The following is a 24,235-nucleotide window of genomic DNA, read 5'->3' on the forward strand; positions in this document are numbered from 1 at the left end:
TATTTGTGAAGTGAGCGATGAGTTCTCCATCATCCTTGCCCTGTAATAGGGTTGTTTCCAAGGCGTGAGGCCTCAAGGATTTTCACAAGGGAAAAGACACACAGGTTGGGAATTTCCTGAGTTGCTCCAGTTCCACCTCTAACTTTGCCAGAAGTAAGCCTTATTTATGTAGGTAAATGGAGGATTCTGTACTTTAACCAATGGTGGAGAGGCAGCAGCTCAAAGTCAATTCCTGAGTGGATGTTTCAACACTAAAAATTGTCTGTTTTGATGGGGGTATTTCTGAAGTCAATCTAATCAAATCATAGAAAGAGAGCACAGTACTTTTGGACGTTACAAAGCGCATATCTAACAGAATATAATGTTTCTTTCAGTCAACTCTTGCTGTCTGGGTAAAGTGGCCAGAGCATGATAGTGTTCCATTACTGGCTGACAAAAGCCCCCGGAACTACGGCTCAGTCTGCCATCAGGACCCAAGGTAATTATATCAAGTATTTTTTTTGTTCATGAGATGTGGGCATCACTGGCTAGGTCATTTATTGTCCATTGCCCTTGGTCAGAGGGCTTTTAAAAGGGTTTTTGTGACAATCGGCAATAGTTTCGTGATTTAATGGTTCAATTCCAGATTTTTATTGGATTCAAATTTCACCACTTGGATCTCCAGAGCATTACCCTGGGTCTCTGGGATACTAGTCCAGTGATAATACCACTATGCCACTGCCTCCCCCTGCTGGTTATTGTTAACCAGCAGAAAAATAATTGGTCTAAAATTAATTCTGTCACAACTGTAACCTCCAGGCAGAGGTTAAAGTTCTCTGTATAGTTAAATCGTTTTAACTAAGCCATTTGTAGACCAGAAAAAGATCTGTTTTCATCTCCACTTTGTTCTGAATTAGCTGATCTCAGCCCGCTAACAGTAATGACATTGCAATCGGCCTCAGTACCCCTGGGTTTCGGAGGGCAAAGCAAATATGTTTTGGACTCCACATCATTGTCCAGTAGCAGCTGCTAGATATTACTGATTTGAGGACTCCGGGTGAGAACAGAACCCAGCCTGGGTCTCAGAGCTCCATGGTGTAATAAGCCACCAACACACACTATCTAGTTACATTCTCACTTGGATGAAAGACACCTGAAAATTTTATCTCATTACGCTCTGTAGAAGTAGAGATAATTGAGAAACAGTGATTGTAAAACTCAACTTAATGAGAAAGAGTTTTCTTATCAATGCTAAAATTTAACATCAGGATATAGAAATTGAGATTACTTGAGTTTTTTGTACAGAGGGCCCTGAACTTTCTTGACGTGTGATCCAGGCAGTTAAGCTTGGATTGTACTCACTGGTGCCTTCCAATGTGGATGATGCTGAGGGTTTGGGAAGAGGGAGTGGGGTGTGGTTTGGCAGGAGGGGTCAGTAGAAATACACCTTGTTACATAGACTAAACACCCACCAGTACCACTGTGGGTACATCTCTGTTAGGATAGGAAACAAGTTAAGAGTCAACTGGTGATTAAGTGAGTAATTAGAGTTAAATTGGTTAAGCATATCACTGTGACTGTTGATAACTCGAAAGAGTTTAAAGGGGAAACAGGTGGTGATCTTGGAAATAGATCTTTATTCTCATAGACATAAAATTCCATGTGGCTTCTGTCATTATTGCTTTCTAGCCATTGGGTTTTTAACAATCTCTGGTGCCCATTTACCCATGTACTGGAAATACCAGCATCCGTCACCATGATAACATTCACAATGGTTGCCCATCGCTGTATCCTCCTCAGTTCCCTGTGTGTGGATGATTTTTTTTTTAATTGTGTGCCATGTTTTTAAAGACCTAGGCAGCTTTGATGGTTAGCACTGCACCAGAGAAACCTGCTTTTATCCAACTAGAAATCTCAAATCGCTGGGCATAACCAGCCTCCAGAGAGGAGCTAAATTCCAAACAAGTGTAATCTCCTAGCATTGGGACCTCCGGATCCTGACTGATTCTGTCCTGCTTCTCTGGCAATATTTAGCATCTAGAAGGTTCTGCCCTTTACAAGGCAAATCAGAAATTCCTAGAAATGGTGGATACCTGGCAAAACCAGATCTCTATTTTTCCTCGATGGCACCTATGCAAGGTGCCAGCTGGATATTGGCAAAACTTCTGAGGAATTTCAGTCTCAGCATATTTAACTTTGAACACTTTCTAAAACTTCCAATTTTTTGCCCCAGTGTCATTGTCAAGCATGTACAATTGTAGCTAGTTTGACAACTCACTTGTAACTCAGAAAGACGGGGGGTGGGGGGTGGTGGGGGGGAGCTCAAAAGGTCCCCTTAAACCTACGGCAGCTGTTTTGTGGTTCACATCAAATAATAGCATTAGGTCCCTTAGAGAATCTGAGAGCTAAAAGCAGTGGAATCCATGAGGATCAGTCTCTACCCTTGTTGCCCCCCGGCCTTTGGGAGTGAGGTTAAAATACACCCTACTGTCCTAAACAGAAATTAATGTCTAAATTATTACTAATTCTTTTTAAAATAATGGCAATTTTCAGTAAAGGTATTAAATTTCTTTAAAATGGAAACATTAACAATTTTTGATGCAGAGTTTAATGAAAGAATATTCACAGGCAAAGTGTGGGCAGAAAGGGATATGTCCAAATTCCCTACATACAACCCCATTGCACTGGGAACACTAAGGATGAAAATTTATTTAAAGATAACATTTTGAGTCTGTATGATTCTCCTTCAGAGCTGTTTCAGCTCTGAAGAAGAGTCACACAGACTCAAAATGTTAACTCTGTCCTTCTCTCCACAGATGCTGTCAGACCTGCTGAGTTTTTCCAGCAATTTTTGCTTTTTGTTTTTTTTTCAGATTTCCAGCATCTGCAGTATTTTGCCTTTATCAAAATTTATCTACATGTCAGTTTGCTACTGGAACAAGGGAAATAATAAAACCCAAACATTAATATTCTTATTGTATAACTTGCTCTTGCTTCCCTGCTCTATTCTTCTTTCAGGTTTTGTGTTGAACCTGGCTCCATTCCTCCTCATGAATGGCCTGATGATATCACCAAATGGCCGGTAAGACCCTACATTAACATTTCCCCAAAGTTCAATTGTTGTTTTCTTAAAGTGCTCACTTTGCTCTCAACTGTGGTATTGCTACTAGTGAGCTACAGTTTAATTTTTCACTTCAATATAGTGCTCCAACACTCTGGTTAGACGTTAATGACAGGTATTAAGAAGTATACGTAGGAGGTATTTTTAAAAATTAGTAGGTACTTGCAGAGGTTTGAGTTAATTCGAGCGAGCCAGCACAGATTTGTAAAAGGCAGATTGTGCTTGACTAATCTACTTGAATTTTTTTTGATGAAGTATCAGAGAAGGTTGATGAAGGAAATGCAGTGAATGTTGTCCAAATGGATTTTAAGATAGTGTTTGTCAAAGTGTCACATAAAAGGCTGATTGACACAGTCGAGGCTCATGGAGTAGGAGGGTCAGTGTCAGTTTGAATATGACTTTGATAGAGGTGTACAAGATTATAACAGAGTTTACATAAGGTCGATAAAGAAAAGCTGTTTGCGTTTGCTGATAGTACAAGGACTAGAGGGGGCTATATTTAAATGACTTGCATCTGGAACACACAGTAGAATTTCAAAATTTACATATGATACCAAACTTGGAGGTGTAGCAAACAGTGGGGATGATACTGATTGGCTGGTCGACAGGACATAGGCTAGCAGAATGGACAGACAGCTGGCAGGTGGAATTTAATACAGTGATGCGTTTTTGAGGAAGGGATACAGAGAGGCAATATAGACTTAATATACAGTGTTAAAGAGTGCGTAAAGTCAGGGACTTGTGGAGGTGGTTCAAGTGCATAGATCTTTGAAGGTGTCAGGACGTACTGAGAGTGTTTAGCAAAGCATGTGGGAGCTTGGGTTTCATAAATAGAGGCATTGAGTACAAAAGCAGGGAATTTATGCTGAATCTTTACAAAGTTCAGATTAGGCCCCAACTAGAGCATTGCGTCCAGTCCGGTCATCATACTTTAGGAAAAATGTGAGGGCTCTTGAGACGGTGCACAGGAGATTTACCAGAATGGTTCAAGTGATGAGAGATTTTGCCTACAAGGTTAGGTTGAAGAAGCTGGGATTGTTCTCCTTAGAGCAAAGAAGTTTGAGGGGAGATTTGATAGAGGTGTACTAGATTATAACAGGTTTAGATAAGATAGACAAAGAAATACTGTTCCCATTAGCTGATAGTACAAGGACAAGGGGACACAGATTTAAGGTTTGGGGCATCAGATACACAGGGTATGTAAGGAAGAATATTTCTATGCAGAAAATAGTAATGACCTGGAACTTACTGCCCACGGGGTGGCGGAAGTGGAAACAATTAATGATTTCAAAAGGGAATTGGATGGGCACTTGAGGAAAATAAACTTTCAGAGCTACAGGGATAGAGCAACGGAATGGGACTGACTTAATTGCACTACAGAGAGCCAGCATGGACGGGATGGGCTGAAAGGCCTGTTCTATGCCATAATGACTCTATCAGTCTATATTCGAACCTTATTTTGGAATGTGTAGTAGTATTCAACAGATATCTGCTGCGATGATGCAATGCATTATGTTTGTATCGGGCTCGAGGTATGCATTTTTCTTGGATGGTAACGAAAAGCAGGTGATGGCCAAGCAGCAGTCTGTTTTGCACTCCACACTTTTTTCTTTGCCAACTGCAGCGAAACCATATCTAACCTAGATTCCTCGTTTATTCCTATTTTACAAAATTCCCGATACAAGTCAAAATGCTAATATTAAGTAGTTTTTTCCACTGGTATTTTGGAGTAGTTATTTCGCCCTTATGTAGTGTACTGTATAGGCTGTTAATACTTGTAGGCTTTACGTTTAACCTATGGTGATCTGAGTGGATACCCCCACTCTGAGAGTTCATTTTTACTTTCATTGTCAATGACTTTATAAATTATAATTTGTTGATCACTAATCTGAATTCTAATTAACGTGCAAAAATGATTAAACAGCAGCCCGCTGAACTGGTATACCCTGTATCATTATATGCCTCCATCCCTAAGGGTTTGATAGGAATAGTTCCATACAGATCCCCATTCCAAGCAGTTAATTATACGGCAGAAATAAGAACAGAAGTTCAGGCAGCATGTATAGCAAGGAAAGACTAATGTTTCAAGTCAATGACCTTTCATCATTGATCTGAAATGTTAACTCTTGTTATTTTTGAATTTTTTAAATTTACTTTTAAACCGTTGAATTAAACTGCAGTAGAATAAAAACAGAAAACGGTGGAAATACTCAGTAGGTCAGGCAGCATCTGTGAAGAGAAAAACAGAGTTAACGTTTCAGGTTGTGACCTCTCATCAGAATTTTTGAATTAAACTGCAGGCTTGGGATATGACCATACTTCACAGCATTTGTCTTCGTCTTCATCAGTTTTCCATCCATTATGCTGAAATTCTGAATGTGGATATAAACCAAATAAAAGAGATTACTTCACACAATCACTGCTCCTTCCAACCTATTGTGGGCTGCTCAACCTCATGTAAACTTCACTTTTACTAAAACCATTGATGATGGGTAGCAGGCAGTGGTCCAAGCAATGATTACCGTCCTGTGAAGTGACCCACTAGGGTATGGGCGCACACCTTGCGGGTTGAGGTGAAACGCAGTGAAATCGGTGATAATGGGAGAGATTCTTCCACTGTTCTTTTTCAGATTTGCACTAAAACTACTGCTGGAAACCACACCAACCTTCCACACCTGGACTGTGTCATCACAGGCCGGCCCTGCTGTATTGGCACCAAAGGGAGGTGAGTATGTGCTTAGTTATTTTACAGAGTCCTATGTGTGGAAAACAAGGACAGTCTGATTTCAATATAAGAGCTGGGTGAATACCTGGCTGGGAATAGGATTGAAACTTATAGGGATAGAAATGGGATGAGGTGATCAAACACGTGGAGCAGGATTTTGAGATCGGCGAGCGGGGGGTGGGGCCTGCTCGCCGACACGTAAAATGACACGGGATGATGTCAGGTGGAACTCCCAACATCACCCCGCGTCATTTCAATTATCAGGTCGGCGGGGGCACAGCCGAATCAGCTGTGCGCCCGCCAACCTGTCAACGGCCAATTGAGGCCATTTAAAAAGTAATTGAACTCATTAAAGGACCTGCCCGTCCAATGTTAACGTTGGCGGGCAGGCTGGGAGCCCTGGCGGGCTTCAGAGAAAGCAAGAAACCTCATCCACGGGTGGAATGAGGTTTCATGTAGGTTTTTAAAAATTTTATAAAAGTTTAATTAAAAGTGATGGACATGTCCCAACTCATGTGACAGTGTCACATGAGGGGACATGTCAGGGAAATTTTATTTTTCTATCTTTAACATTTTTGAATTTGGTGCCAATCTCCCTGAGACTGCACTTAGCCTCAGGGAGATGAGTGCGCTCGTTCGTGCGCATGTGCGAAAGAGCGCACTCTCGGCTCAGGGAATCCCCCCCCCCCCCCCCCCACCCGCACAGGGAGTGCATAGCACTTTCTGGTGGATGTCATGCTGGGCAGGCCTTAATTGGCCCACCCACGTAAAATGGCGGCACGCCCCTGATTGGTGGTGCCGATTGGAGGCGCGTCCGCTCCTGAACTTCCCCCTGCCACGGGGAGAAAATTCTGCCCATGGTCGAGTGCTGTTGGGAAGGATTAAACTCAACAGCATAGTTTAGCCAATATTAAAATAGCAATAGTAGGCCAGGGAGCAGATCAGTAGATAATCTATTAATTTACAGCATTCGGGAAGTTTTGATACAGAACCTTTCCCTCTGGAGATTACCTAGGTTGGGTAAATTACAGAGTGGATTACACCTGATCTGTGGATTGAATGGAGATGGTGAGCTGAAAAACTGCCTTTCATTGCCTTTTTTATATGTTTATTGATAGCATCAGGGTATAATAATTGCACCATTACTTTGAAAATGTGGCATTCTCAGGAAAATTTTAATTTTTCTAATTTCTAAATTTCTTCCTTCCTCACATCCATCCACTTTATATTTTCGTATCTCTTTAAAATGGAAAGAAAGTCAAAAGGAGTGCTCCATGTTTCTAATACTCCCCAGCATCTCTTTAAAAACATTACTATAAAAGTGTATTTTCCCATTAATGACATTTCTTTGACCTCGCTGCTCCCTGCAGTTTCATTCCTGCTCTGAGCTACACCCGTGTCACTGAAGGAGAGGAGCTGTCTGATTCCGAGTCACTCTTCACTACTGATGCTCATAGTTTGGGAGTGGCTTGGAAGCTGACCTTGTGCTGTTGGGTCCTTCGGAAAACACTCTTTAGCACCTACGGCAGTCAGACATAAAGAGGGTTCATTGCTGGGAGTGAATTACCATGACTCTACAGGATAATGACTGAAATATAAAAAGAGTGACTGCCTTGTCTCTATTTTGCACCCAGGAATGGAGAATAAACCATGTAACAAGATTGTGATAAATTCTGATTTTGACTAGCACTGTGGTGCCATTAAATTGCTTAACATCATGGTTCATGATACCTATACAACTAAGCAAATTAAAAAGGCTTCCTCTCTCAGGCATTGGACTACAATAGAATGGAATAACGCTGCAGCAATCCAAAGCTCTGGTTACATGGTATCAGGAGTATGTTCAGTCTTGGACACCACACCTCAGGAAGGACATATTGACCCTGAGGGGTGTGGCACAGATTCACCAGAACTGTACTGTGAGTAAAAGAGTTAAGTTATGAGGACAGGTTGCATAGATCGGTTTGTATTCCTTGAGAACAGGGTGATATAATTCAAGTATTTAAGATGATTGATAGGGAGAAATGATTTCTCCTGGTAGTGGACTCCAGAATAAGGTGGCAAACCTTAAAATTAGAGCTAGGTTGTTCAGGGGTAATGTCAGAACGCACTTTTTCCACACATAGGTCAGTGGAAATCGGAACTGTCTTTCCCCCAAAAAAACTTTTGAGGTGAAGTCAATTGAAATTTTCAAAACTGTGATAGATAGATATTTGGTAAGGGTCTTAAGGGAAATGGAGAAAAAGTAGATAAATGGAGTTGAGATACAGATCAGCCATGATTTAGTTGAATGGACAAACAGGCTCAATGTGCTGACTGGCGTTATCCTGTTCATTTGTTCCCATTTACTGTCAGTTTCATGTTGATGGATAGCCCATCAACCATAGTTGATGGTTGCTCATCACTGTGAAAGTGGGAATATAATTCAGGTTGGATCCTGATCTGACACCAGTATGATGTGAAACCAGCTGTACAAAGTGCTCAAAACAACTACAGAGCCCTTAACATTTTAGAGATGTAAATCCTCCAAAATACTCAAAACGTGGTGGTCAGAGTGCACCACAGAACTATGACTCGAGCCAGGTGCACCGCTCTATTGTCAGAGTTTTGACAGCTGCGCATCACATTCTGAAGCTACACAGCAGTAGCAGGCTTGGATGTGGTATTTTTGGATTAAATGAGGGAGAAATTGGTCTTTAGCAAAAGCCAAAGCCCATGAAAAATAAAAGCAAAAGTTCCAAAGAAGAGTCATAAGGACTCGAAACATTAACTCTGTTTCTCTCTCCACAGATGCTGCCAGGCCTGCTGAGTTTTTCCAGCATTTTGTTTTTATTTCAATGGAAAATAAATTGGGCAGAATGTAAAACAAGCTGCTGGTTCACTTTTTCCCATTTCACACTTTCCCCGGGATCAGTTCCACCCCCATGATGTCCAAATACTGCCAGATTCTAATCTGTTGAAGTATTGAACCTCCATGGGAGGAGAAGGATCACTGTTGATGTACTGCTGAAGGTACATCAACTATGCCTTGACTGATTATTTTGACGCAAAATAGTCAACAACCTCAATACTGGCATCTTGCTACCTTGCAGGCAGTTTAGCACTGGTTATACACTGACGTTAAAACCTTCCAGAAAAGTGATAATAAACATGCACATGTCAGATTTGTCTCTTTGCAACCAAAAAGTTGTTCATATCTGACAGGGCCATGCCACCTATACTTGGTAAGTATTTTGATGTGATGAAAAGATGGTGGAAGCAGAGCCTTTGAATATTTTTAAGGCAGAGGTGGATTGATTCTTGGTAAGGAAGGGGGCGATAGGTTATCGGGGGTAGGCAGGATGCAGATTTGTGGTTACTATCAGATCAGCCATGATCTTATTAAATGGCAGAGCAGGTTCGAGGGGCCGAATGGCCTACTCTTGCTCCTTGTTGGTATGTTCGTACTTTTTGTGTGCGTGCTGGTGGCCGTTTGCCAATATTGTTACTGCTAGAGATTTTCATGTATTGGTGTCAAAATGATGGCAAAGGCCTGTTGTCAGTGGAGACGGCCTAGACTGCTCCATACTGCTTGTACATAGTCTAAATGAGGAGAGAATGAGTACACAGCAGTCCTATAAACATCTTTAAAGAGAAAAGGCAGCTCAGCATTTTAGGTGCAGCCCCTTCTCCACTCTGGCGGAAGGCCCCTTTCTGAATTGTTCGTCTGCCTTGTAGGTTGCTGCGAGAGCTGCTACATATATTCCTTACGTTATGTCAGATTTCCAACAGCCACAGTGCTTTCTTTAAATACTGTGAACCGCCTAGACTGTTGGCAGAAAGCAGACTCTTTGAGCTCTGTCACCTGCTAAAGCAGCATCAAGTTAATGAACTTTTTAGATTGGACTTTCTGTAATTTAGATCATAGAGTAAAGAATCGAGTTTTACTCTAACAGCAGGATTGTTTGCAAGTCTACAAATCCATCAGGATAAAGGAACTGGCAAAGGAAAATAAAGAGACATGTTGCACAGCCTTGGCTCCCCTGTCCTCAAATTCTAATGCTCCAATTGTAAAAGTGCCTTCAGTTTTACCACCCAGCTGTTTAGCTATGATGTGTCATGTAAATGTTTGGATTTTTTTGCAGATGTGAAATTACTTCAAGAGAATACTGTGAGTTCATGAAAGGTTATTTCCATGAAGAAGCAACACTCTGTTCACAGGTTTGAATCGACACTTTTATTCTTGGCGTTGATTTTCGAGTTGTGATTCTAATATTAGCTGTTAGCTGTGTGAAGCAGCTAAATGGAACATTTCGGGCAGTATGTTGTGTTGTCATTATACGGTGCCATTACCATGTTGTGGGATGCTGATACAATTTAGTACTAATCAAGCAGAACTGTTCACTTCTATTCATGGCAAATTCTCTTTCTGCTTTGAAGAGCTTGAAGACATGAATTGACACTAATGTGACAACAATAAATAGCTCATTGAATTCCATCATTCCTCCTTTTAGAGCAGCACAAGTTTCAGCTTGGTGCAGCAGTGTGACATCATATTTTCACACTCAATGTTCATTGTCTAATGTAGTTAAGAACGGAAGAAACATATCACAAAGAAAAAACATTTTTCAAAGTAACAGGCTGCAGTGTGTGAATAAACATTTTTCTACTCATTGTACTTTTAGTTTCTCATCAAAGCTCATTAAATCAGACTGGAGGTACATTACATAGAGGTCGAGAATCGGCCTGTTCAGTCACATGAAGACCCACGACAGAAACTCTCAACCTTAAGTAGATGTTATCCTTGAATCGAAGGACATCTGAAGATGACAGTGACACATTAATTCTGATGTTGTTGAATTATGGTTTCTGACACAAAGGCAAAAGCATTTGTAGGAAGGAGCAAATTAGTCCCTGAGGCAATATTAACTCTGCTATCCAAAGGAGAAAAGGACTCTGCCTGGTGTGCATGCTGCTGCTCCATTATCTTTGCTGGTGTAAACTTCAAGATTGCTTTTATGCTATTCATCGTGGTATGCACTGCAGATGGGGATCAGACCAATTCAATTGGAGAAAATTTATTGCAATAACACACACTGTTGAATTGGCAAGATACCTGCAGTGGTTAACTGCTTTGACTTAGTCCCCTCTGGAAGTTGAAAAAGTAGAACTGGAATAGCGTACTTGCGCTTGGACAAGTGCTGTATTCTTTAGCATGGATCCACAGTTCTCTGCTACATGTACTACATCCATCTCATTATGTTTTCACACTTACAATGCCTTTTTTAACTCTTTCCCCTAGCTGCCTTGCACTGAAACTATTAACTTGACCAATGGAAAATGTCAGCATTTTTATTGTAGTACATATAGCAGATTTAGCTGTCTTCTAGGAAGCAAATGGGCATCAAGCATTATCCTTAATTTCTCCAAAACACAGCAGCACGGTCCTTGTTTTATTGATAAGTAGACTGAGGACGCTACAGATTTCAGTTTTTTAAAAACTCTTGTGCCCATTTGAAATATCAACAGCATATTCCATCTTTGTAGCCAATCACATCTCCAGCAGTACTTGCAATAGCAATGATGCATGGTGGTCATGACAACATTGAGTGGCCTGTGCCAATACTCCTTTCACCGAATGGATATTTTAAACTATTTTATCTCAAAACCTCTTTAATTATTTCAATCCAATATCTGTGCCTTATTAGTCGTGTGCTTTTTCAGTTCACTTTACAGTTTGATGATTTATGCCTGAAGTTCTGTGATCTAGGCTCAGGACATTGACTCAGGAAGCTGATGGAGCTGCTTCAGTTTTTATACTGGATTACAAACGTAGCCAGTTCCTCTCGTGCGTCTGGAACATGAGTTTGAATCCAGCCCAAACTGATTAAAATATATAATAAAAACAGAAAATCTGGGAATACTCAGCAAGCCAGGCAGAATCTTTGGAGAGAGAAAAAGAGTTAACATTTCAAGTCGATAACCTTTCATCAGAATTGGAAAAAGTTAGAGGTGCAATAGGATTCGAGCATTTGGAAAACCTCTTCAACTTTGCTTCCAATTTCCACCCTTCTCTCAGCTTTACATGGTCCATTCCCAGCTCTTCCTTTCCCTTCCATGACTTCTCTGTTTCCATTTCTGGTGGCAGGCTATCAACTAGCGTTCATTACAAACCCCGGACTTCTGCAGCTACCTCCAATACACTTCCTCAAATCCTATACCCTGTAAGGACTCCATTCCATTCTCCCAGTTCCTCCGTCATCATCGCCTCTGTCCTGATGATGCAATCTCCCACAACAGTGCTTCTGAGATGTCTTCTTTTTTTCCTCAGACGAGGATTCCCTCCACTGTAGTTGACAGGGCCCTCGATGTATCTACCACATTTCCCACGCTGCTCTTCTTACTCCTTCGCCTCCTTTCCAGAACCACGATAGAGTCCCCCTTGTTCTCACTTTCCACCCCATTAACCTCTGTGTTCAACAGATCACTTTCCTCCACCTCCAGGTTGATGCCACCGCCAAACACATCTTTTCCCCTGCCTCCCCCCACTCCTCCCCTTTCAGCACTCCGAAGGGACCATTCCTTCCGTGGTACCATGGTTCACTCCTGGATCACCCCCAACACCCTGTCCCCTTCCGAGAGTACCTTTCCATGCAAGCGCAGGAGATGGAACCCCTGCTTTTTTACCTTCCCTTTCTTCACCGTCCAAGGCACCTAATACTATTTCCAGGTGAAGCAGTGATTTACATGTACTTCCTTCAATTTAATATACTGTATTCGCTGCTCACAATGTGGCCCTCTGCACATTGGGGAGATCAAACGCAGGTTGGGTGACCATTTTGTGGAACACCAAGCTTCCGGTGGCCTGTCATTTTAATTCTCTGCCTTGCTCTCACGCTAACATTTCTGTCCTTGGTCTGTTGCACTCTTCCAGTCAAACTCAAATAAGCTTGAGGATCTGCACCTCATCTTTCGATGAGCACTTTACAGCCTTCTGGACTCAACACTGAGTTCGACAATTTCAGACTGTAATCTCTGTCTCCCATTTTGTTTCCTTCCCTTTGCACCTTTTGGTTTTTCTCTTTATTTTCGCTTTCAGCCAGTAGCACACCTGCTCTGGACACGTCTTTTTGTTTCTTTTCTTGCCCCATCACCATTCTCTTTGGCCCTGGAAGACTCAATCTCCCCTGTCTTCCACCCTATCACAGACCCTCCTTTTGTCCTTGTCCCACCCACCCACCCACTACCCAAAACCTATTACATCACAAACTTTTCCCAGTTCTGATGAAACGTCGTCGGCCTTTTCTCTTTGTACAGATGCTGCCCGACCTTGTGTTTTTATTTTAGATTTTTAGCATCCGCAGCATTCTGCTTTTTTTCATCAAAATCCCTTGCCAGCATTAATGACCTGTTGCAAATTTCTGGCTTTGCCTTAAATATTCTGCCTGGTTCAGGGGTGCTGTTCAGTCCTGAGTGTCTTACACTCAGGGATGAACTGTAGTCCCCAAGATCTAGGCTGGCTTTCTTGTCTTTCACACATGTCCTCATGTGCACCTCAGTTAATCTTTCAGCAGACAGAATGAAAATCCTAGTGAGGTAAAGCTAAATCCAAATCTTTAAGCTACTTTATTTTACAAACAAGTGGGATGTATAGAGCAACAGTTGTAATTGAATCTTAGTTCATTTAACTTCCCATGACTCCTTCTTTATTAAGAAGGTAAATAATAAACCATGCAAAACTACCCAATATTAATGACCCTGCTTGACATTTTCTGGTCCGCCTCCTGGTTTTGACTGGGTCTGAGCTTAAAAGAAACTTTGCCTCATGTGGCGGAACTCACTCTTTAGACTTACTTCAATTGACCCAAAGTATGGATTTTTCTCTCCTTTTGATTGTTCTGACCACTGCAAGTGGTTAGACTTGCCTCGGTTCAGTGAATGGTGATAGACAATTAATCAATTAACAGGACAAGGAGACTCTATGAAAATCCCTATCCTCAATAATGGCAGAGCCCAATTTGAGTGCAAGAGATAAGGCCTCTGTAACCACCTACAGCCAGAAGTGCTGAGTGGATGATTCATCTCAGCCTCCTTTGATGCCCCCACCTTAACAGGCTAGCCTTCAGTCAATTCAATTCACTCCATGTGACATTAAGAAATGACTGAACACAGCAAAGATTGAGAGTCCTGAAAACATCCCAGCTGCAATGCTAAAGACTTGGGCTCCAAAACTAGCTGCGCCCCTAGTCACGCTGTCCCAATATAGCTGCACCACTAGCATTTATCCAACAATGTGGAAAATTTTCTTTCCACAGAAAACAAGACAAATCCAATCCGGCAATCAGTCTACTCAATCATCTGTAAAGTGATGGAAGCTGATAGTGCTATCAAGAGGCACTTCCTCACCAGTAACCTGCTCACCAATGCTCAGTTTGGGCTGTACAAGGGCCGCTCGATCCCAAACCTCATTATGTCCTTGGGCCATAGCTGACTTCCAGGAATGAGCTGCGGTTGACCTGGCTTGGATATCCTTGACAGCAAGGCAGTATTTGACATTCAGCGGCAGTGCCATTGCCAGGTCTCCCACCATTAACATCTTGGTCACCGTTGACCAAAATGTTAACTGGAATTGCCACATAATTGCCATCTATATGAGACCACATCAGACACTGGGAATTCTGTGACAAGTGACTCACATACTGACTCCCAAAACCTTTCCACCATCAATGAGGCATATGTCAAAAGTGTGATGTAATACTCTCCATTTGCCTGGATGAGTGCAGCTCCAACAATGCTCAAGAAGCTCAACACAATCCAGTTCAAAACAGTCCACCTGATTGGCACCCAAATCAGTCAACACATTAAACACCCACTTCCTCCACCAAGGCCTTACTGCGGCCACAGAGTACACTCTTCATAGGATACATTGCAGAAAATCACCAAGGCTCCTTCAAAGTCACCTCTCAACTTCCACCACAGAGAAAGACAAGATTAGCAGGTTCTTGTGAGCACGATCATCCCCGAATTTCCTGCAGTACTTATGTGGCTGGTCCACAACCCAGTTAAACCCCAAGATTTAATAATGATAGGTGACTTGATAGTAATTCCATTAGATGTTAGACTCTGTCTTGTTGGAGATGGTCATTGCTTGCTAACTGTGTGGTGTAGACATTACATGTCATTTACTCGGTCCCCAGTACCCCTAGCTGCTAGAGTAAATCATCCATGAGCACTTCACATGAAACATGCCACCCATCTACAATATGTGTAACAACCGTGCAATCGAAATCACCACCATCCAAATGCCCTCATTCGCTCTTGGCTTATGGGTCTTGAGTACAAGTACTAACTCCCAACACCAAATCCTGAAAAATAAATTGCTCCAACATTCCATATTCCTATTAACTGTTATACACCTAACTAAGAGTCACCTTTGTGCAGCTGCTTAACTGCTTGTCTTCTGTGCTGTTACCTGTCCTGGTGCTCGTATGAGGTGTATCCCAAGTGGCTGCAGCTTGGGAGATGGGAGACTGCTGTGCTTGCATTGATGAAGCTTTGGATATCATGGTTTGGCGACACCAAGCAGTTCTTGGCTTGAATGCCCAGCTCCAGATTGCAGCACCTCAGTTTGGGCTGGGCAGGCTGCGGTGGGGGCTGTCAGCAAACATTTCATCACATTCGTGAAACTGACAATGTGCTCAATAGAATGATTGCCATTTTCTGTGCAAAAACTCTACACAAGTTGAAGGCTGGACTCTTCCATGCTCTCAGCTCTTGTGCACAAGCTCTTTGGCAAGCTGTCCTGTGCATCCAACGTTTCCTGCTATGTGTCATTCCGCCATCTCCAGTAGGTTGGTCCTTGAAATTAGCAGCCGTGACTTCTGCAGTAGAGCTAGTATGTGATCTTGCTGTTCGAAGAACTAATACTTGTGGTGTTCTATCCGCTTGCCCTAGCTTCTGCATATGCACCCAGTAACTCAGCACATGAAAGCTACTCCTCTAGCCTCCACTCTGAATTACACATGTTGCCAGACTCTGAGCTGGAGGTTATTAGAGTCGATTGAATGATGCTGCGTCATCAGGAAAGCTGCAATCTTTTCACTAAAGTGGTGGAGGCGTCTCCACCTTTTCTCTATTTAAAATTAAGAGGAGGGACAGGAGTTAGTTTTTAGTGTGAAGAGCAAGGAGTGCCATATGAAAACATCTTTGATTTCTCAGACAGTGCATGTAGGATGAGTGAGAAGGAGGAAAGAGGATACAGTGCGAAAGAGCTCTGCATGACATCTCCTCCAATGGCCTTTTCTCACCCTTGAATGTTCTTATAATTGAGATATTTTGAAATTACACATAACCACGTCAAATGCTGATTTACTGTTCCAGAGTCTAGAATATGCTGTTTATCTTATTTTTTTTTTGTCCAGGTACACTGCATGGATGACGTGTGTGGACTGCTGCCATTCCTCAACCCTGAAGTTCCTGATCAGTTTTACAGACTCTGGCTTTCATTGTTTTTACATGCAGGGTAAGTATTTCTGTTATGGTGAAGCTGAGATCCAAACTACGATTTCTTAATGCAGTGCACTTGGTTTATTCAGTGTAAAGGTATTTGGAATAATATTTGTTGTAATGTTCCTGTCCAAGATTCTGATCAGCTAGTCATGGGAAGGGGACTTTTGCTTTAAACAATGTAAAAATAAAGAAACACACTCCTACCAGTAGTATCTTAGACAAATGTGACACTGGAAGTCCCATGCCTGTAAGCCTCCATTTCACAATTTCAGCCTTGTATTCAAATCTTTGGGGATACGGCAAAGCAGAAAGGCCATTTTCTTATCAGTGTCAGCCGTGTTGCCTATCCTGATGAGAACCAACAGTTCCTCACCTTGGGTTCCCGCATAGGGTGCAGAAGCAAAATGCAACATGCTTCAAATGGGTTTTTTTAGTTTATACCACTGCAGGCAGAACTTATATTTTTCTAGGACCTTTAACATAATGAATCATCCCAAGGCACTTACTAAGAATAAAAGCAACAAAAGGGATCAAAGTGAGGACATGATAACTAATGCTACACAGGCCTAAGTTTTTACCAAGGAGACAGCTAACTTAAATAAAAACAGAAAATACAGGAAAAGCTCAGCAGGCCTGACAGCATCTGTGGAGAGAGAAACAGGGTTAACATTTTGAGTCTGTATGACTCTTCTTCAGCGAAGGATCATACAGACTCAAAACGTTAACTCTGTTTCTCTCTCCACAGATGTTGTCAGGCCTGCTGAGCTTTTCCAACATTTTCTGTTTTTATTTCAGATTTCCAGTATCCGCAGTATTTTGCTTTTATTATAGACAGCTGACTTAGTTAATCTGGAAAGGGTGTTGCAGAGAGAGGTTGTGACATCATTCATGTTGCTAACAACATGGTTGCCAAACTGCTGTGCAAACCTAAAGTAAATAAATCTTAGGGGCTGGATAAAGATGGATCCTTAATCAGTGTCATTATGAGAGCCCACCACTGTTGTTGCAGATAGTTGAAATAACCCTGGGGTGGCGAAATAACCCTGGGGTGACCAAGTCACACGACCTTCCCACAAAGTGTGGTGGTAGTTCTCCTATGCGTAAACTTCCAGCTTGTTAATTCCTGTTCATCACCAGCTTCACCTGCACGTGTCTCAACACTCGCACAGACAAAATCAGCTTTGTGCAGCTTATTGCAGTATAAACCTCTTTGATGAATGGAGGCGCAATGTTTAATCCATCAACACGCCAGTGGATTTCTCTCTAACTATCCAATGCAGTTCGAACCAAAGTGCATCCAAATGTATTGTATTCATGTATTCCAATATCTAACTGGAATGTTTGAGTTCAACAAAATAAATATAACTAATTTTGAACCTAGTTTTCCTTCTGAACAAAAGAAGGTTGGAAATTATAGTAAGCCCTGTCCCTCCAGTTAATATTTGGGGCCATTCAATGATGGGATAGTTGAGCAATGAATGTTTTTTTTATATTGAGAAAAGAATGAAATACATTTTTGGATGTGATAATTACAGAGCAGTGTCGATTTAATACCATGTAATGCTTTTCTAAGTTCCATGTGCACAGTTCAGGTAGGAATGTTTGAATAATCCTAAGAAATAGAAGTTAGGTTTGAGTGTTGGATTAATAGCCAGTGTATATTGTATATAAATTGACACTATGCTTACTGTGGCATTTATTGAACTACTACATCAAGGAAGCCCTTGGTCTACATTCTCATCATCCTATTGTACTGAATTTTTTAATGCACTAATTCTTCTGCCAATTAAATAACCATGGTTTAAAAAATATTTATCACCATAATGATCCATGACCATAAATAATTTATCCACGCAAATTATTACCAAGCTTTGACACTTGGTTATCTATGCTGAGTTTTTAAATTACGCTTTGTCTCCTGCCAACGCAATATAGCTGTACAAGATGGCCACCGATACACATCTGTGTTTACGCACTGGTCTGTGCATGTGCAGAAATCAAATGTCATGCACAGATCAGTTTACCCAGAATAGCGCCAACTCACTTCTGCTTTCTAACTCCATTATTGCAATATGTTCTTAGTTTGTGGATTCCACGGATCCCACATGTCACTTAGTCGGTGGATTGCTCAAATATCGAGCTTACAAGCATTTTATTGACACTTGGAGAAAGTTTTACAGTATTTTACGAGGAGTGACAGAGAATCCAGAATCATTGCTGAACAATGATGCTTCAACTCACTTTTATGATTCTGTTGTCTCACAATTTATAAGCACTTTGAACATATGTTGTTAAATATTCAGTGTGGGATCCATAGGAAACCAGCTTCATTAGAAAACAAACCAGATCAATTTATTTCACTTGTGAAATGCCTTACTACCATTCTAATGTTATTTATTATTTATTTTTTATTCTTTCACTGGATGTGGGCATCACCTCGCACAACCATCTATCGCAATTTGCTGCTTTATGTTATGCCAATGTTTTAACCATTTGGACACAGACACTCCTATTCCTTAAGCCTCAGTTTTGTGAATCAGCCTTTCAGGTACCTTGTCAAATGCTTTCTTAAAATCCCTCTAGACAACACCCAATGTGTTACCTTCATCAACCTTCTCTGTTATTTAATCCAAAAATTCAAATTGATTAGTCAAGGACAAACTGCCTTTTACAGATCCATGCTGGCTCTCTTTGATTAACTCAAACCTCTCCAAGTGCCTGTTTTTTTTTTGCCATTCTGGATTCCAAAACCTTACCTACCACTGATGTTAAACTAACTGGCCTGCAGTTGCTAGGACTGTCCATACGCCCTTTCTTGAATGAGGCTGCCACATTTTCCATTCTCCAATCCTCTGGCACCTCCTGTATATCTAAGGAAGATTGAAAGATTAAGGGAAGCCCTTCCATCTCCACCCCCACTTCCTTTAACAATCTGGAATGCAAGCCATCTGGACCAGGTGACTTACCCACCCTAAGCATAACCAGCCTTTCCATTACCTCCTCCCTCTCAATTTTCACACTTTGCCTCCATTATGTACTGATATTTTGTCAGATTCCTGTTCCTTTGTAAACTCTGATACAAATAACTCATGAAGTATTATAGCCTTGCCCTGTGCCTTGAAGCATATATCACTCTTTGTCCCAATAGGATGCACTCAATCTCTTACTATCCACTTACTATTACATGCTGGTGGAAGGCTGGTAGAGATGGAAAATGGGTAGTAGTGAATCAACCATCTATTGTGCACTCCACCTGATGTTCACTTCAATTGACTTCACTGGGTTAGAAAATTCAGCAAGGTGTATAACAGGTGACAAATCCACTGTGCTTTTTTATGACTCCATGAAAGTTAAAGGGTCCGCTTAATCTGTCTCATTCTGTTTTTCTCTCTGCCCCTCTCTCTCTGCCTCTGACTCATAATTAGAATTTTACATTTTCTAACAACGAACAAAACACAAGTAAAGTAATCAGGTGATATATCAAGCTTCAACTGGCGCATGTTCAGCCCATGCCGGGAGAGTGCTCTTTGTTGAATTGGTTAGCACATCCTGGCATGAAATCATATCACAATTGGTGTCAGTTTTCCCAGACCTAAAGAAACCAGATGAGCACTCCTCAAAGGGACCATTGGAGTCTGTACATAACTGCTAGGAGGGGCATGAGTGTTTCTGACAAGGAGAGCAAGAGTAGTAATGTGGGGACACCATCACCTCCGAGTTGCGCATCATCCTGACTTGTCCATGCATTGCTTTTCTTCCATTATTACTGGATCAGAATCCTGAAGTCCTCACACCATTGTCTGAGCAACCATCCTCACAAAAGCTACAGCAGATGAGGAAGAAGGCACACTATCACCTAAAGATGAACAGGGCAGATAGCAAAGAAAATGTGGTCTTGCTAGTACCAACCACATCCCAAGAGCAATTTTTTGGAAAAAGAAAATCTATCATAAGTAATATTTGTGAACAGGAAGTGTGTACCATAAGCAAGATGGTGCAACAACTTGTATTTATATAGTTTCTTTAATGTAATATAATGTCAGTATTAAGATGTATTGTTTCATATTCCATGGGAGCTCTGCACAAAAGCAGGTCTTTTGCTTCATCCTGAGCTGTTTTCTTGGCAATATTTGTCAGTGGTGGTTTGCCATAGCCTTCTACTCGGGCAGGGCAAGGAGGCAGGTCCCATGTCTACCTCAGCCGGAACGGGAATTGAACCTGCGCTGTTCTGGACCATGTGCTAGTCATTAGCTAACTGAGCTAACCGGCTCCTTGTTTTAAATTAAATATGACAAAATAATCGCATAGTTTTTGGGGGCAAGATTAAAGCCCCCCAAAATTTTTAGACTTTCATTTTGTGATCAAACCTTTTTTTTAATATTGTTTTCTCACAGGATTCTCCACTGTATTGTGTCCATCTGCTTCCAAATGACAATCCTTAGGGACCTTGAAAAACTAGCTGGGTGGCTTCGGATTTCCATCATTTACATCCTTAGCGGAATCACCGGAAACCTGGCCAGTGCCATATTTTTGCCGTACCGAGCTGAGGTAGGTAAATGGTCAGGTATACATCACAATGTGAAATGCAGTTTATCATATTCGCTGAAATAGAATGAGTGCAAATTCAGTCTCTAACCATTAGGCAGCAATTTTTTTTAAAAAGCTGTGGGACCTGAACAGCATTTAAACACATCAAACTTCACTAAGACTTATTACACAAATATAATTTTAGATGTTGATGTTTTTAGCAAAAGGAAACCACTTTTTTTAAAAGTTGGGCTGGAAGCCATGGTTACTGATCGTATAGGAATCAAATATATGTTCAGCACAGTTACAGAGAAATAGATTCAATTCTTTATCCTACAAAGGAAAACTAAAATACTAATTCCAGAGCGGAAAGCCACAATCATTCTTGGTCTACCAAAACACAGCTATGTCATGTCACAAGCAGCAATTTCATTGCCTTTTGATTCTCTCTATAATTTTTTAGCACTGTAGCTTATTAAACTACTTCCAAAAAAAACTCCATCTAGAGAAAGGAAGAGTTTGGTACAAATGTTCTATAGTTGCTCACTTATGTCTGATTCTAATTGGTATTTTCCATTGAATATGTAAAAGAGGACTAAAAAAATTCCTTCGCCTCCGTCGCATCTGTTCTGATGATGCTACCTTCAAAAACAGTTCCTCTGACATGTCCTCCTTCTTCCTTAACCGAGGTTTTCCACCCACGGTCGTTGACAGGGCCCTCAACCGTGTCCGACCCATCTCCCGCGCATCCGCCCTCACGCCTTCTCCCTCCCAAAAACATGATAGGGTCCCCCTTGTCCTCACTTATCACCCCACCAGCCTCCGCATTCAAAGGATCATCCTCCGCCATTTCCGCCAACTCCAGCATGATGCCACCACCAAACACATCTTCCCTTCACCTCCCCGGTGTCATTCCGTAGGGATCGTTCCCTCTGGGACACCCTGGTCCACTCCTCCATCACCCCCTACTCCTCAATCCCCACCAATGGCACCTCCCCATGCCCACGCAGAAGATGCAACACCTGCCCCTTCACTTCCTCTCTCCTCACCGTCCAAGAGCCCAAACACTCCTTTCAAGTGAAGCAGCATTTCACTTGCATTTCCCCTAACTTAGTCTACTGCATTCGTTGCTCCCAATGCGGTCTCCTCTACATTGGAGAGACCAAACGCAAACTGGGCGACCGCTTTGCAGAACACCTGCGGTCTGTCCACAAGAAAGACCCAAACCTCCCTGTCGCTTGCCATTTTAACACTCCACCCTGTTCTCTTGCCCACGTGTCTGTCCTTGGCTTGCTGCATTGTTCCAGTGAAGCCCAACGCAAACTGGAGGAACAGCACCTCATCTTCCGACTAGGCACTTTTACAGTCTTCCGGGCTGAATATTGAATTCAACAACTTTAGATCTTAAACTCCCTCCCCCAACCCCACCCCCTTCCTGTTTCTTCCCCCTCCCTTTTGTTTTTTCCAATAATTTATATAGATTTTTCTTTTCCCACCTATTTCCATTATTTTTAAATCTATAACTGTAATATCCTGTCAGTCTTTTCACCCCACCCCCACTAGAGCTGTACCTTGAGTGTCCTGCCATCCATTCTTAATTAGCACATTTTCTTAGATAATATCACCACCTTCAACACCTCTTTGTTCCTTTTGTCTGTGACATCTTTTGATTATCTGCTCCTATCACTGCTTGCTTGTCCCTACAACCACCCCACCCCCCAACTTCTCCCCCCCACCCCCAACCTTAAACCAGCTTATATTTCACCCCTCTCCTAACTTTACTCAGTTCTGCCGAAGGGTCATGAGGGCTCGAAACATCAACTCTTTTCTTCTCTGCCGATGCTGCCAGACCTGCTGAGTTTTTCCAGATAATTCTGTTCTTGCTTAAAAAAATGTAGTTTTGTACAGAACTCTCTTACAGGTTTTAGAATATCGCTGCTCTTTGAATAGCGAAAGGTCTATTTTTTTTGTTGTTTTCATGAGCAGGAGCTAATTGCAGGTGCTAATGAAATAAACATCACCATTGCACTGCATTTTTTTTTAAAGTGCAGGCAGTTTGAGGACCCTGCAATTTTACAAATGCCACCTTCTAATTGAGTCCATTAAAGTGTTTTTGTAATGACAGTTAGATTGCCCCTCTCTTGCATAAGTACATTTAGTTTGCATCGAAGGTTGTTGAGGTTAAATTGAAATGGATCTGAAATGGATTGACTACTCTGTAATGTTTCACTTGAGTCACTCATGGTTTTACTGAATGTGCCTGGCATTCATCAAATAACCTGAAACAAAAGATTTGTTTGGCCAGGAAATTTCCGTGTTTGTTCACAGTCATCTCTAGTAATGATAGGGTTTATCTCAGACGTTTTCTCTTTAATATGCAACAACATAATGAACCATTATTTCTGTGACATTTATCATTTGGACCGCCACTTTCTAAGCTGGTAAACAAGCAGCTTCTTGGGGACTGAGTGACACAGTAGATTAAGGGTTTATCCTTTACAGCAGAGCCAGTGTAGCCTCCGTTAATAGGATAGAAATCTCCTCACTCTGCTAGTTGTAAGGGTAAAATAACTTTGGACAGCCTAAACTAAATTTCTAATCGACACTAGTCTATGGTCCTTAATTTGTCACTAAACTGTCAAACTCACTAAGAAAGGCGGGAGTATAAGAAAAATTCCAACTAGTTCTTCAGGAGGTGTTGTTTTACATTTTGGTTTCAAGGTTCTTTAAGGATGATTTTCCAGCCCTGAACCTGAAGTGCCAGGACTAAAGCATAGCGGGCCTACCACTCACTGACACTGCATTGCACCAAGCTGTGATCAAGCTAAACGCAAATGTATTGTAAAGGTAACAGAATGCTAGTTCTTTGGAATGGTTTACCCAACTGAAAAAGTCATGGCCATCTCTGGTGTGGAAGCTCCAAATGACAAGAAATGGTTGAGAAGTTTCCTTGGCTTGATCCAGAACTAGTTCGTTCTTACCTCACATGTCAGAACACACAGCAAACCCGCGAGAGCTGATGAGAGAAGATGTTGCATACTATTGGTTAGAGTCACATGAGAGGAGTTTCAACAAACTCAAAGGAGTAGTATGCAAGGAGACAACTCTGTCATACTACTAGAAAAAGAAATCCGTTACCTGAATGTCGATGCTTCTGCAGAAGGACTGGGAGCAGCCCTGGCATAAGAGGGAAAGCCAATAGCATTCGTATCCAAAGCTCTAACCTCAGCTGAGACCAGATGTGCCAACACAAAGAGAGCTTTTGGCAGCCATGTATGGATGAGAGAAATTCTACACGTGTCTCAATGGGGTAAAGTTCATAGTGGAGAGTGATCATTGTCTACTGGAGCAGCTCTACAAGGAAAATCTGTGTAAAGCTCCAGCAAGACTACAGA

The 24,235-nt window shown here is 41.7% G+C and overlaps 1 protein-coding gene across 10 annotated transcripts in view; it reads left to right on the top strand.

The window, feature by feature from the left end:
* rhbdf1a (rhomboid 5 homolog 1a (Drosophila)) overlaps positions 1-24,235 on the top strand; it is a 351,324-nt gene that overhangs the window by 321,373 nt on the left and 5,716 nt on the right. For all 10 annotated transcript variants that reach the window (XM_078558344.1, XM_078558345.1, XM_078558343.1 and 7 more), the window contains 6 exons: positions 375-478; positions 2,998-3,061; positions 5,731-5,825; positions 9,950-10,025; positions 16,226-16,326; positions 20,708-20,861. In XM_078558344.1, coding sequence (XP_078414470.1) covers positions 375-478; positions 2,998-3,061; positions 5,731-5,825; positions 9,950-10,025; positions 16,226-16,326; positions 20,708-20,861 — 594 coding nt within the window. The remainder of the gene's footprint in view (positions 1-374; positions 479-2,997; positions 3,062-5,730; positions 5,826-9,949; positions 10,026-16,225; positions 16,327-20,707; positions 20,862-24,235) is intronic.

This window comes from Cetorhinus maximus, chromosome 15 (assembly GCF_964194155.1).
Source record: "Cetorhinus maximus chromosome 15, sCetMax3.hap1.1, whole genome shotgun sequence".
NCBI classification, from domain to species: domain Eukaryota; kingdom Metazoa; phylum Chordata; class Chondrichthyes; order Lamniformes; family Cetorhinidae; genus Cetorhinus; species Cetorhinus maximus.